The following is a 15,978-nucleotide window of genomic DNA, read 5'->3' on the forward strand; positions in this document are numbered from 1 at the left end:
TTAGCAATTCAAATACCAATTGATTGGAATTCAAACACCAAATTCTACTGATAGCTACTCATCCAAATATGCACTCAGCACTCAATTAGTTTTCTGACCCACTCGAGTCTCTTTTAATGGCAATTAGCAATTACTTTAATTGCCCAATTAAAGATTGAGACGTAAAGAAGTATATATGAATGGATCTTGGTTGAACTTTGTGGCTGGTTGATAGCTACTAACCATTGCCATGGCATAAAAGCTGAAAAAAAAAAAAAAAGGGGACCTGATGTAGTAATTCAGATACTGATGACGTTCTTGGAGTAAACTTAAAATTAAGTTTAGTAAATTGCTGAGCTTTTCCGGCACCCAATTAACAGTGGCATGATTTGATGGCATTTGTTGCACTATTTTGTTTCCCTTTTCTAATTATGATTTAAGCCCTCCATTTCACAAAATGTGTTTCTGAAAAATATTCACATTTTCTAATATTTAATATAAAAATATTTTCTCAATTAAAAGAAAAATTAAATTATTTTTAAAAAAATAACTCTCTTTTATAAAAGAAGTGATTTTTTTTTAATTTTAATAATTTTATTAAAATGTAAAAATATTTAATAGAAACACATAACATTTATTTAATATACAACTAAATAATAAAATTATTTTTATATCTTTTTTAAAAAATAATTTTCATGAAATATATTTATCATATAAAAATTATTTTCAAAAAATAACTTTTATAAATTATTTTCTGAAAAACAATCGAAGCTGATTAGCATTTACAAAAGAATATTCCCCTAAATGAAGTATAATTACACCTTAGGAATTGCCTCACATGAGGAAACTACCACTAAAAATGACTCAAACAACAATATCCAACCAGTAAACTTTAATTTCAAACTAATTGAAATCGATGCATGTAAATACCCAACTCCACAATAAGAACTAATATTTACTCGCCAACGCACTTTGAACCAGTAAGACTATAGTTATCTTTAAAACTTAAGTTACAGGATCAAATCCAGTTTAGCAGTAAAGTCATCTCCAAGACTGAGGTTTCGAGATCATCTCCCAATTAATAGAATCCAATCAATCAAAAGGGGAAAAATAATATTTCCATGACTTTTTGTATAGAACACATGCGGAGTAAAATAGAAAGCAAGCGTTCAATGAGTTGGTCATGCATGGAGTACCAGCACCTGTGGAGCCAGTCCAGTAGTAAAAGAGTGTTCTTAACGAAAAGAGGGAAGGAAACACTCTATTAGAGTAACAATTGTAATTTCACTGTTCAATAATCATCCGAGTCCAATATGAGAGTTCATAAGCCTCATTCTGTCTCCCTCTCTCTCTCTTTTGCAGAGAAAAATCGTACGTCTGAATTTTCATCTCAACAGCATAACAGCACTCACCAATTATTAAATCAGCTGAACTCTTCCACAATTCATTGTCATCCATGTTATGAGAAACATGCCAATACTCATCTCATGCAATCCAGAAGCTCCAAAAGAATTGATATACCAACAGAAATGAGCTGAAGAAAGGAAGACACACACAAAGTTCAAACCAATTATTTCACCAAATAATTGGAAGGTAAACACATCTGTGCACCTGAATTGTTATGGCAAGCATTTCAAAATGTACATCAACAGCACTTTTCAGAAGTGACGACACAAGTTTCCCAGGAATTAGTTCTCACCAAATTTGGTTTTTTCATATAGTTTATATTTATTTTATATATTACATACCAATCAGCCCTCTGATGAGTCGTATTGCATCCGTCCCATTCTTATTATTTTGTTGTCCACCAAATCAATGATCTAAAGGTTACCGAATGCAACTATTATAAACTAAGAGCACCTAAATATTATCTTTATCTAAGATGATGTCAAAATCATTCAACCTTCTCTAGCAACCAAGGACAATGAAGCAAACATATAAATGTTCTCAAATATTAAGAAAAAAAAATTGAAATTATGATAATGAGACCCCTGATTACTTTAATCTGTAAACATTTGAGGTGAACCGGAATGAGGAGCAACGCCCATCACAAGCACTGCCATCTAAAATATCACAGTAGCATAGAACTTCAATCGTCAATATTTGTAGATTTTGCCTAAGCCTTTTGTTTGGCTCGTTTCATTAGCTCTACAAATTCTCCAAAAACTGTGCCAAAAAAAGAGAAAATAAAATCATTATGCAGGTGAAAGAAATTTCAGTCAATTAATAAGAAGAGGCTGCAGTCTTTAAGAGAGAAAGCTAAAAGTAAGCAATAGAGAGACTCCTGTGCCATGCTTTTCCTCCCTTTCTATTATTGGATCATTGAAATTCTTTTGGTATGCAATCTAGCCTGGTCAAGAGTGCAACTGAGTAGGAAATACATATTGTGAATTGATTTTTCTGTTATGCATAGAAGAGGATAGGCCAAGAGAGAGAGAAAGAAACGATTACCAGTATCTGAATCATGAGGCCCGGGGGATGCCTCAGGATGGTATTGAAGAGACATGATGTTTAGTTGAGGATAAGCAAGACCAGCACAGCTTCCATCATTTAGATTGATATGAGTCACTTCTACACCCTCAGGAAGTGAAGCAGGATCAACTGCATAGTTGTGATTCTGCCACATCAAGAATTTTAGTGAAAATGTGATCAAAACTAAAAGGGAACACAATGATGAGTTTGGATTAAAACATTCAACAATATGCATATATAGAGCTGTGATTTGTGATCACAGAATCTAGCTCAAAAGGGCTATCCTTACAACACCAGAATTTAATGATTTCAAAACTGAATAGTACATTGTATAATTTTAACATTCTGTAACTTTCAGCAATGAGCTACAGTAAAATAATTCCATTAGGAAGGTAAAAATGAAAAACAAACATTTTTCTTTGCTTGTCCTATAGTTATTACAAATGCATTAGACCTAAGATTCATTCAGCAGGTCACCAGCATAAACCTCAAGAATAAAAAAAGCTGAGAAGTCAGAAATAACCTATTATTATATGTAAGCATACTCCAGTATGATAAAGATTAGTTATGAATGGTTAGTGGAATAGCTCCAATTTTAGTGTCTTCCTACTAAAATAAAATATTTTAGAAATAAAAGCTAGGAAAGAAAAGAGGAAGAGCAGAAAATAGAAATAAAATATTCAACTGGCCCTATAAGACTATAAAATAAATTAAAATATTTCTGACATGAATCAGTATTTTGGTATTGTTTGGCCAAACTTATATCCCAAATGACCGTTATTGTTATTCTTACAAAAAATTAAGTTTTTAAGTTTAGTAATAATTATGTGCATTTGTGGCATGTAGAGAAACAACAATTGAAATTTACCCAAGATTTAACAGATGTACTGACCTGAGCACTAATCTCAACACGGCTACCCATAATGTTACGAACTGGATGATTTCCTCCATGGTGACCAAACTTCATTTTAAAGGTCTTACCACCCAATGCCTGGCCAAGCAATTGATGGCCCATACAAATTCCAAATACAGGAGCTTTTCCCAATATTTCCTTTACCGTTTCAACAGCATAAGGAACAGCAGATGGATCTCCTGGGCCATTGCTGAAAAGAACTCCATCTGGCTTCATCTTTAGAGTTTCTAATGCTGGCCACTTTGAAGGGACCACAGTGATTTTACAGCCATAAGATGCTAAGCGTCTCAGTATATTGTGCTTAATCCCAAAATCATATGCGACAACCTTCAATTTCATAAACATGTATGAGAGTAAGAGGAAATTGCAAGGAAAAGCCATTCAGTTTAACACAACTAATAAGAGATATACTAACATGGTAAATCTCTCGTTCGTTGGAGTTAAAATCCCACTCGGGCTTTGTTTTATCAACCCATTCATAAGGGGCAGTGCATGAGACGCCACTTATTAAATCAACACCTGCAAAATAGAAAACAAAAATAAATAAATAAACTAATGATTGCCAATTCTTTGCAATATTCACAACAAATGGTTAATTCCATTAAATATATTACCAACAATATCCCATAAGCGAGACATCTCTAGAAGTTCTTCATCTGTCTTGGATTCTTCTGTGCTCAGTACACCAATAAGGCTTCCATCTTGCCTCAATCTCCGGGTGATTGCACGTGTGTCAACATCATCTGTTATATGATGCAAATGTATCAAATGTGTTATGGAAAGTCAATCACTATATTATTTCTCTGTATATTCTGTATTCCTATTTATGATTTCTTATTTAAAATTTCTTCCAAATTAGTAGAACATAATTATAGGAATCAATTGTATATATATACCCATGTACAGATTAATTGATATTAAGGAGAATCATCTATTTCTACATGATATCAGAGCAGGTTATCTATCTAGGGTGACTATTTGTTCTCACCACCCAGCTCAGGAGAGACCTTGGCCGCCGACCGGCCGTTTCGACTCCGATCAACATCGCCTGCGTCGCCTCAACCCCCTCATTCCATAACTGCGTGCTGTTGCCTAATCCAGTACAACATTAAATGACTTCTGAGATTTGACTCTCAAATCCTATTTCGATATTTGCTTAATTTGTGATTTTGAGTTATTTTGCTGCTGTAAGCACTTTGGATTAGCGTTTTGGTTAATTTTGTGTCTCAACAAATGGCAAACAATAAGAATATTATTTCTGATGTGATTCCGGTGATGACTATGATCACGGAATACAAACTTAATGGTTCGAATTACCTGGAGTGGAGTAAGACTGTTAGGGCCTATTTGCATAGCATTGATAAGGATGATCACCAAACTAAAGATACACCTACTGATAATACACGACAAACTTGGCTAAGGAAGGATGCTCGGCTGTTTTTGCAGCTTCGGAACTCGATTCACAGTGAGGTAATTAGTTTAATTAATCACTGTGAATGTGTTAAGAAATTAATGGATTACTTAGATTTTCTGTATTCTGATAAAGGGAATATCTCCCGTATTTATGATATTTGTAAGCATTCTACCATGCTGAGAAAGAGAATAAGTCTCTCACGGCTTATTTTATGGATTTTAAATGGGTATATGAAGAAATTAATGTATTGTTACTTTTTAGTACTGATGTGAAAGTTCAGTAGACCCAACAGGAGCAACTGGCTGTTATGAGTTTTCTTGTAGGCCTTCCTTCAGAGTATGAGACTACTAAATCTCATATTCTCTCCAGTTCTGAGATTTCCTCTTTGCATGAAACGTTCACACGGGTCCTTCGTACAAAGAGTACCCAATCTTCATAGCCTGCCAGTAGTGCTCTTATTAGCCGTAATCCAAATGGACAACAGGATAATAAAAGAGGAAGTAGAGAAGGAATTACAGACAACAAAAGTAATCAGCGTAATGGAAAGGCTAGTTCTAATCAGGATTCAAGATGAGTCATTTGTTATTATTGCCATGAGCCTGGCCATATAAAATATAATCATCCGCAACTTCAAAGGAAAAATTAGCGATCACAGATGACAAATATGGCCGCAGAGGATTCTACATCTTTCTCTGAGAAAACCGTTTTGGTATCTATAGAGGATTTTGCACAGTTTTCCCAGTATCAAGCATCTCTAAAGCCTACCAGTTTCCCTGTCACTACGATCGCTGAGTCAGGTAAATCCACTACATGACTTGTGTCTTCCTCATCCAAATGGATTATTGATTCTGGTGCGACAGATCACATGACAGGTAATTCTAGTCTTCTATTTGCTTTTCAGTCTAATCTCACTTCCTCTACTGTTACTTTAGTTGATGGTTCTACATCTTGTGTCATGGGTTCTGGAACTGCGAACCCGACTTTGTCAATTTCTTTGTCATTTATTTTGTGTCTACTAAAATTCTCTTTTAATCTACTTTCTGTTAGTAAACTTACTTGTACTTTAAATTGTTCTGTTTTCTTTTTTCCTTACCAGTGTTTGTTTCCGGATCTTACGAAGAAGCAGATTATTGATAGAAGACATGAGTCAGGTGGTCTCTACATTCTGAAAAATCATGTACCGCGGTCGCTTAGGTCATCCTTCTTTGTATACCATGAAGAAGCTGTGTCCTCAGTTTCAGTCTTTATCAGTAAGTACTAGAATGTGAGTCGTGTCAGTTTGCAAAATATCATCATTTGCTTCTGTGCCTAGAATCAATAAACGGACTTCATGCCCTTTTGAGTTAGTTCATTCTGATGTTTGGGGTCCTTGTTCTATTACTTCTAAAATTAAATTTCGTTATTTGGTACTTTTGTTGATGATTACTCTCGTATTACCTGGTTATATTTGATGAAGAATCGTTATAAGTTGATTTCTATCTTTTGTGCCTTTTGTAATGAAATCAAAACTCGATTTAATATTTCTGTGCGCATATTAAGAAGTGACAATATCAAAGAATACTTTTCAGCACAATTTCAGTCTTATATGACACAAAATGACATTCTTCATCAGTCTTCTTATGTGGATACCCCATCCCAAAATGGCGTGGCCGAAAGAAAAAATCAGCATCTTCTTGATGTAACTCGTGCTCTTCTTTTTCAGATGAAAGTTCCTAAACACTTTTGGGCGGATGCAGTTTCTACGACATGTTTTTTTATCAATCGTATGTCTTACATTCTTAACTTGGGGATATTCCTTATCTCGCTTTTGTTTCCTACAAAATCTTTATTTCCTGTTGAACCCCGTATTTTTTGTTGTACCTTTTTTGTGTGTGTGATGTTCGTCCACAGGTTACTAAATTAGATCCAAAATCTCTCAAATGTGTCTTCCTTGGGTACTCCAGCTCCAAAAAAGGTACCGTTGTTTCTCTCCTACTCTTAATCGTTATCTTGTTTCTGCAGATGTCACATTTTTTTGGTCCACTTCATTCCTTCCTCAATCATCTGTGTATGAGAGTCAGGGCGAGGAGGATGATCTCTTAGTATATACTGTCCAATCAATGTCTAGTCCTCTCCCACAGCTTGTTCCTTCTGTCTCTAGACCTACTCGACTTCCCGTTGATCATGTTTATTCCAAGAGATTGGAGATTCCTGAATCAGATCCTCCACTAGCTACTTCGTTGGGAGATCTTGTACCTCATATTGATCATGATTCTGATCTAGACTTACCCATCGCTCTTCGTAAAGGTAAACATTCATGTACTTACCCTATCTCTTATTTTGTTTCTTATAATCAATTGTCTTCTTGTTCTCGGTGTTTTGTTACTTCTTTAGACTCTGTTCCTATTCCTAACACTGTTGATGAGGCACTGTCTCATCCTGACTGGTGTGCTACTATAAAAGAGGAAATGAAGGCTTTAGATGCTAATGGTATATGGGAACTATTGCCTTTGCCCACTGGTAAGAAAGCTATTGGCTGCAAATGGGTATTTACAGTAAAAGTAAATCCCGATGATTCTGTGGCTAGGTTAAAAGCACGCCTTGTAGCAAAAGGATATGTTCAGACATATGAGGTTGATTACTCTGACATTTTTTCTCCTGTAGCTAAATTTACTTCTGTTCGCTTGTTTATCTCTTTAGCAGCTACATATGATTGACCCCTGCAGCAATTGGATATCAAGAATGCTTTCCTTCATGGTGATCTTCAAGAGGAGGTGTATATATAGCAACCACCTGAGTTTGTTGCTCAAAGGGAGTTGGGTAAAGTTTATAGGCTTCGGAAGTCTCTTTATGGCTTGAAAAAAAGTTCTAGGGTCTGGTTTGGGAGATTCAGTGAAGCAGTACAAGAATTTGGTATACAAAAGAGCAAGTGTGATTACTCAGTATTTTATAAGCAATCTGAGGCTAGTCTTATTCTTCTAGTAGTCTATGTGGATAACATTGTCATCACTGGGAGTGACTCTGCAGGTATTTCATCTCTTAAAACCTTCCTCCAAACCCAGTTTCAGACCAAAGACTTGGGATTGTTAAAATATTTCTTGGGTATTGAAGTTATGAGAAGTAAAAAGGGTATTTTCTTGTCTCAAAGAAAATATGTCCTCGATCTATTGACAAAGACAGGAAAATTAGGTGCTAAGCCTTGTAGTACACCAATGACTCCAAATTTACAAATGTTAGCAGGGGATAGTGAGTTGTTTGAGGATCTAGAGAGATACAGGAGATTGATAGAAAAATTGAACTACCTTACAGTCACTCATCCTGACATTGCTTATGCCGTTAGTGTGGTAAGTCAGTTTATATCTTCCCCAACTGTTGCTCACTGGGAAGCCTTGGAACAAATCTTGTGTTATCTGAAGGGCGCTCCAGGAAAAAGTTTGTTATATAGTAATCATAAGCATTTGAATATTGAATGTTTTTCAGATGCCGACTGGACTGGATCTAAAGTTGACAGGAGGTCAACTATTAGATATTGCGTTTTTGTTGGAGGAAATTTGGTGTCTTGGAGAAGCAAGAAACAGAATGTAGTTTCTTGATCTAGTGCTGAATCTGAATACAGAGCCATGGCACAATCAGTATGTGAGGTAATGTGGATACTTCAATTACAAGATGAGACAGATTTTAAGACCTCCCTGCCTGCGAAATTGTGGTGTGATAATCAAGCTGCTCTCCATATTGCTTCTAATTCTGTGTTTCATGAGCGGACCAAACATATTGAGATTGATTGTCACTTTGTTCGTGAAAAGATTCAACAACAGATCATCTTAACAGGACACATCAAAACTGGAGAGCAGTTAGGAGATATTTTCACAAAAGCTCTGAATGAAGCTAGGATTCACTACATTTGTAACAAGTTAGGCATGATTAACATCCATGCTCCAACTTGAGGGGGAGTGTTATAGAAAGTTAATCACTATATTATTTCTCTGTATATTCTGTATTCTGTATTCCTATTTAGAATTTCTTATTTATAATTTCTTCCTAATTAGTAGAACACAATTACAAGAATCAATTGTATATATATACCCATGTACAGATTAATTGAAATTAAGGAGAATCATCTCTTTCTATAAAATGCAGAAGTCAGAAGTTATACAACATCAAAGTTCACAGCTTAGACAATGATAACTACTAATATGCAGTGTGCAGAGAAGTAGGACAGTGCGATTTAACTTACATATTCCCATGATGTTCCTTTCTGATAGATAATCACCAAGTGTTTCAGTGCATCTCCAATTTGAAGTACTGAAATACAGTGACCAGAATGTTACACAAATATAATAAGCAAAGCTCAATTGGGGAAGCGAGTATGCAAGCTACTATGAAAATAATGAAAGAACAAAAACCTGATGCTTAAGCTCCTAATAACCAGACCAGCAAGAAAACATTGGTTTGATTCTTCATCATCTACATGAAAGGCATCAAAATTTAATTTGAAATTGCAGAAAGTGCTATCATTCAGACAATTAAATGATATTTCAACCTACCAAAATTTACACCAGTGTTTCCAATATGTGGGTTTGTCATTAAGACAAACTGGCCAGCGTAACTAGGATCTGTAAGTATTTCTTGATATCTGCATTGTAAGTGAATAATAGCAATAAACTCAAGACTCTAAAAATATATTATACAAAATTTTCAACTAAAGAAACCAAATGACTATGACTTTTATGGGTCAACAAATCATGCATAAATGTTATAGAGTTGCTTGAATTCAGGCCAAAATCAAAAGTTCACCATGAAAAGAAAACAGCTTCACATGGGCCTGGAAAAGGTGCAATAACTGGTCCTGCATCAGCTTTAGGGGAACTTTGAATTGCCCATACAACTTTCTCATGTTTAGGAACTACTTAAGATTCAAACCAGTAAACCTATACCAAACACCATCCTTCCTGATGAACTTTCCTACTCAACATAAGTACACGGTACTTTCCTTTTAATTCTTTAATAGACATGAAGTACAGAACATTTACATGCTTTATTGTTTCCCAAAGAACTGTCCAGTAACATTTCCCACTATCAAATTAGCTAAATCAATGAGGAAATAAAGATCACAACTTCATTAAGTGTTTTGGATGACTACAACGGATAGAACTATGTTAGTTATTGTCCTCAAATCGTCACTACATCACACTGTAAACATAAGAGCTATATGAACATTCCACATGTTCCAGGAATTAGAATAATGCCACAGCGATCTATAATATTTTTCATTAATAGCAGAACAAATTAGAGGTTGTAAAAGAGATCATTTAGTTCTTCTAGCTAAACTAAAACTGATGAGCCATTATAGTTCTGAAAAACAGAATGGCCTGGAGACTCCAACTGGGGAAACTTGAAAATGGCTTTCAAATGGCCAACTTATATGGCTGTGTTTCAACCTATGAGTTTCCCATTTAACTGAAAACATTTTTACTACATGTCACTCACATCATGCTGTCAAGGAAAAGCATATCTTAGTGAATATTGGTCTTAATTCTTAATTATGAATTCATATTTTTCTTATAAATATTTTTGTTTAGGAAATTTAGGTTTAGCATATTTAAGAATGTTTATTATCAATAGGAACATTCAGAAAAGTTGTTTGTTTCCTATTTAGTAATGCGTTACAATCTTCTTAGTGTGGGAGTCCTAATCCTTGAAATAGTATTATTTCTTATTAAGACCATAAATTAAATACCTATGTGACTCGCTGTCATCTTAGGTTTTCTTATCATAAAATTTTGAGCAATTTGATTTAGACTGGAAAGCCCAAGTGAATGGTTTTCTCTTTCCTCCTTTCTCTCTCCTTTTCACCTGTTGCTACCTCTCCTTCTGGACTGATACTACAGTACCTAAGGTAATGTTCACAGCCTCTGATTTCTTTTCCTTTTTTTGTAAATTTAATAAGCTCTAATTCAATTCCTAACTCTAGACTTTCATTCTTCATGAAATTTGAACCCTACAACTCATAAATTGCTTTAGATTTGCTGACCAGACGAGCATTAGTGGGCTGGTCTAACCTATCTTACATTGTCATTGGTTTAATTGTTGACATCATATATCGTTTAAAACTCGTTATTAGCTTAAAAAAGGGTATGTTTTGTATCATAATAACTAAATTCACGCACATTCACCGATTGGATTATAATTTTATAAAGAATTTAAAGTCATCTTACCCTGTCAAAGATGTATTGAACACCACTTCACCAACTTGGGTTCCTCTAGCACCAAATGACTTGGCTTTCCAAACCGAACCATCTTCAAGTACAAGTCTTGCATCCGAAGTTTTCCAAGGCCTCTCCACTACACCTAAAAGCCCAACAGCAAAAATCCATCAAATTTTACACTAGTGTGTATTGGAACCACAGAATCAACAATTTCCTTGAGTTTGATTCGTCCAAAAAAACCCATTCCTTCATTAATTAAGCATTAGAAAAAATCCATTTCATTTCTGGAATCAACTAAAATTCGAAACAATTCTGAACTGGGCTGCTACAACATAAATCTGAATGAAATAAACTAGAAAAAATTAAGGAAAACCTGTGAAGGCTAAGCTAAGAAAAGTTCTGTAGAAAGGTAAGAATGGTAGTATTGTACCAGAGGCGACACTGTGAGGAGAAGCAAAGCATTTTACAGTTAAAAGACTCTTCAGTGGTTTTGCCTTAGTTGGAGGTTTTGGAGCAATTGGGCAATTCGATGGATTTGTAATCGCAAACACCATCTTCTTTCTCCTTTTCTTTGGAACGTTGCTGCAGTTACAGGATTTAGGGTTTTGCTTTTATATGGGTTTATGAGTGCACAAAAATCCTCAGTTCCTAGTTTCGTCTCAAGCGCAGTGTGCCTTGTGAAAACGCTTTTTTTTTTTTTTTTTAAATAACATAAACCCAATACTTAGACAACATAAATAAATTATTTAAAAAAAATTATTTTACTTAATAAATTCATGAAAAATTCAACAAATAAGTCCATTTAAAACTAAGGCGAGCAGCCTCCCTAAAACGGCCATTGCAACGATCGTTATTTATAGATTTTGAAGAGGGCCATTATGTATGAGATTGTTATTTATAGTTAAATAAACACTTACAGGTATATAATCATTACGTAACGGTAACGGTCATTACTGACTGTCAAATAACGGTTATGGCCATTACTTTAAAGATTTTTCTGCTATTTTTTCATGTGCATAGTATTTTGGTATTCTTTTTTTTGTCTTTGCTATTTAATATTTTTATTTGATGTATTTGTGCTTACTATATAGTTATTTTAGTTTTACTTGTATCTATCAATGTATAGTTATTTTTATGAACTTTATAAATTTTTCAAAAAAATTTATGTAGCGCTAGGCCGTTATGATCATTATAGGCCTGTTTCCGTTACTCGTGACCACGATTTGAAGCCATTAAGTAAAACCTCTTGATGCAACATAAGAAGATAAAATATCACAAAAAGAGCTCGAAAGCTTGGGCCATAATATGGGACTAAAATATAATATAGCTACCCTAGCCAAAAAAGAGCTGTTACATAAGCTTGTTATCGAATCCAAACCAAAATCTAATTGGACCCTTGTGATAAAATGTGTCTACAATTAAAAATGATTTGCCCAAATTTAGAGATGTCTTCTTCCAAAGAACTAATAGTGTAACACCCTCCCGGTAGCACTCCGTACATTCTACTGTTCCGGTGACCGGTGTCGGTCCGGACAGCTAGAACGTCCGGAAAAATATTTAAACTAAAGTCAGAAACCATAATTAACTCAAATATTAATAAGAAAAATATAGTAAAAATTTTAGAAATAAAATACAACTAAGTCAAATGAGCCGGTGCCCAAGCGATGGGTAACCTAGTAGGAAGTTGCGGTTCTCGCAACAAGGAGCCTTAGACCCGGGAGAAAAATTATAAAATAATTTTTGGGACTCCAGAGAAGGGTTATTGAGGTTCCTATGGCATTAGAATGCCAAGAAAATACCTAGAAAAAATTTTCAATCGGTACAGACAATTTTGACCCGTTAAGCCAAACGGAGGGCATTTTGGTCATTTCGCCTTCAAAGGTGATTTTTGGCCGACTTGTCCAGTTAAGTAAATAATTATTATGACATAAAATGTGAATAAATATCACTAAAAATTGAATTGAAAATGAGTAGAAAAGAAAAGAAAAAAAAATGAATTAAATGAGAATTTATGACATCACATGATGTCATTAGTGTGCCTTCACCCACTCAAGTGTTGACACATGGCTATAACCCATTTAAAATCAATAAAATGGGCAGAAAATGAATAAAAAATGCAGCTTTCTTCTTCTTCTTCCCAATTTTAGACGTGAACCTTTTCTTCCTCCATTAAAATTCGTTTCATTTTCTCTCTTCTAAACCTTGAATTCTCACCACTAAACCTTAAGTCTCTTCATTAAAAATTATCCTTACCTCTTGGGAAGGTGTTTGGCAGCCAAGAAAACAAAAGAAAGTGAGGAATTTACAAGGGAAAATTATGCCCTCCTAAGGTTAGTGCTAAATTCTTACTTCTTCCTCTTATAATGATGAAAATAAAGTGAATTACACTAGAATTACATGATAAATGATGAAAATAAAGTGAGTTATACTAGAATTACATGATAAATGATGAAATTGATGGATATATGTTAGACTAAGAATCCAGCCAGCTTGTGTAGGAGTAGGATTTGAAGTGTTTTATTGTAAATAAAATGGATAACTTGCTTGATTATGATGAGAAGTGTGATTAGTATGTTTAATTGGTGTGTGTTGTGTGAACCATGAATTTGAGCTAGGGTTTTGGGAGTAAAATGTGGACTTGGCTTATGAAATGATTAATGGACATTCTAATGGTCAATTAGTGACCATTTAAGGCAAGTTAATCATAATTTGAAGTGAGCTAATGCATGGCAAAGTGAAATGGGAAGGCTGCCCAAAGACAGCAGAAATGAGGCTGTGAGTCCAGCCTGTTTGGACTGCCATATCATTGGCTGTGTTGGTCCAATTGGTGTTTGGCCAATTGGACATGAAACTAGACTTATAATGGCACATTTTTTCTGAAGAAACCATGCCCAAAAGACCAAAGCAAGTGGACCAAAAGTTGGCTCCAATCCGGATACCATGCAACAGCACCTGCAGAAATGACCAAATGAACAGTAACTGTTCATTTGGCCATAACTCACTGTAGATATGGTCAATTGACCTGAAATTTTTACAGCAACAAGTTAAGACATAGACAAACAACTTTTATGAAGGAACCTACCCCAAATTATGGCCAGAACCCATCCAACCAAGTGACTCTAGTTACTGTTCATGTTACTGTAGATATGGTAACTCTGCAGTTTTGAAAATCCGGCCAGCTGTGGTTTTTGGACCATATCTGGAGCTAAAAAACTCCAAATGGAGTGATTCAAAAAAGAAAATTCAACTAGACAAAATAAGGAACAACTTTCATGTTTACCATTTTCTCAAATTTCCACTGTAACAGTCCCTAATGGAACAGTAAACTTATGGTACAAAAACTGAAAATTCTGCCCTTTAGTGCTAAGTTTGGAAATGGATTTGGTGATCAATTCTAACAAGTTTTAAATGCAAAATGTGGCATATTGGGAATGCCAAAACCCATGTACCTATTTTCTATCCAAAAGTCAACATTTTTGTTGACCAATGAGGTGAATAGTGACACCAAAACTTGAAGAATTCAAAAGTATCCAATAAGCTTGGAAATGATATTGGCAACCAATACCAACAAATTTGAAATGAAAAATGTGGTATCTTTGAGAACTTAGATTCAATAAATTTATTATGTATTAAAAAGTCAACAATTTGAGTGAATAGTAATATGAATAGTAATACAAAGACACAAAGTACAATAACTAGATTGGTAGAACAAATTAAGGTATGAAAATTTAGAAATGCATCTAGGGAACTTTAAATTGCAATTGACAATTAGTACTAGCGAAGGTAAAACTCAAAATGTGAGATCTTGGTGTAATTAGAATTAATATATCCATTAAGTATGAAAAAGTCAACATTTTGGTTGACTAGTAAGGGAATAGTAATCAAAATGATTAGTAAATTAAGATAAAGACCTAGAACCAATTCTAAGCTTAAATGCTTAGAATTGTATGACAAATGTAGACTATGCATCCTAGTCAAAATTGTTAAAAAGAAATTAAGGCCATAAATTTGAAATCCATGAAATGTTTATGGATTACTTGAAACATGAAAAAATAGTCACCTAATTGATGTGAATAGATAGTTAGGGCTTATATGCCCATCACAAATGGAATTCATAAAATATTAATAACTCAACTGGAAATACAAAATTTGAAATTACATAAGTAGATTCTTGAATGTATAAATGAGAAAAGCAAAAATGTTTTGAATACAATGGCACATGTAAACCATTGTTTAGAATTGTGATTAATATGAATAACATAATGAATGAATAAAGGAACTATATTAATGCGTGAATGAGACATTAGTTCTCATTATTGTAGAGAGGAGAAGCATTTTGAGTACAATGGTATAAAAGAATAATTGATGTGAATTGTGATCATATAAATGATCAAATGAATGTATGAATTATAATTGAAATTTATCATGAAATAATAAACTCATAAAATACAATATATTAATATTTAATGATATTATGTGCCCTTGTATTGCCTAGACATGTGTGTCAGATTAGATAGTTTGGCATGCCAATAGGGTATTGTTTTAGCAGTACTGCGAAAGGCTTTATGCTTGTATTCATGGCTTTATGCCCGTATTCATGGCTTTATGCCCACATTCATGGCTTTATGCCTGTATTCATGGCTTTTATGCCCGATTATGTGTTATCATGGCTTTTTAGCCATCTCGATCGCATACATGGTTGGCGCTGCGTCCCATGGTATGACGCCCAAGGCACCGCGGTGTCCAGTACAACGACCGTTATCGATTTAGTCGACTGTCAGAGGTTACTTGGGCGTGTATTTATTGAGATAAGTTAAGAATATTAGCAATTTAAAATATTAGAAATCAAATAAAATAAATGAGTGAGATGACCTAAAAAAAATTAGAATATTTATTTATCATAAAGAATAAAAATGAACTGGACCGTTATTAAAATTTACTTATTATGAGATAATCTAAAACAACCTAGCAAGTATAGAGAAAATGCTAAAAGATTAGCAAAGAAAATTATACCA

At 34.3% G+C, this 15,978-nt stretch overlaps 1 protein-coding gene across 1 annotated transcript; it reads right to left on the reverse strand.

Annotated features, from left to right (window-relative positions):
* Positions 1-1,656: 1,656 nt before the first annotated feature.
* On the reverse strand, positions 1,657-11,648 carry LOC110668841 (carbamoyl-phosphate synthase small chain, chloroplastic). The gene is made up of 10 exons (XM_021830229.2): positions 11,394-11,648; positions 10,973-11,105; positions 9,302-9,390; positions 9,161-9,221; positions 8,992-9,059; positions 3,979-4,107; positions 3,780-3,883; positions 3,344-3,691; positions 2,431-2,596; positions 1,657-2,145 (listed from the first exon to the last, which is right to left on the reverse strand). Exons 1-10 carry the CDS (start codon positions 11,515-11,517, stop codon positions 2,096-2,098), a joined length of 1,272 nt encoding a protein of 423 aa, XP_021685921.2. The 5' UTR covers positions 11,518-11,648; the 3' UTR covers positions 1,657-2,095.
* Between the last annotated feature and the right edge of the window lie 4,330 nt (positions 11,649-15,978).

This window comes from Hevea brasiliensis, chromosome 10, assembly GCF_030052815.1.
Source record: "Hevea brasiliensis isolate MT/VB/25A 57/8 chromosome 10, ASM3005281v1, whole genome shotgun sequence".
In the NCBI taxonomy this organism is placed as follows: Eukaryota; Viridiplantae; Streptophyta; class Magnoliopsida; order Malpighiales; family Euphorbiaceae; genus Hevea; species Hevea brasiliensis.

What these genes read in the sequence shown, in the direction of transcription:
- LOC110668841 (XM_021830229.2), bottom strand. Translation starts at nt 11,517, where the DNA reads ATGGTGTTTGCGATTACAAATCCATCGAATTGCCCAATTGCTCCAAAA. An exon ending in ATTAGGAGCTTAAGCATCAG is followed by an intron (nt 9,060 to 9,160) that starts GTTTTTGTTCTT and finishes ACTGTATTTCAG; the next exon opens with TACTTCAAATTGGAGATGCA. An exon ending in GCCTCATGATTCAGATACTG is followed by an intron (nt 2,146 to 2,430) that starts GTAATCGTTTCT and finishes TTTTTGGCACAG; the next exon opens with TTTTTGGAGAATTTGTAGAG.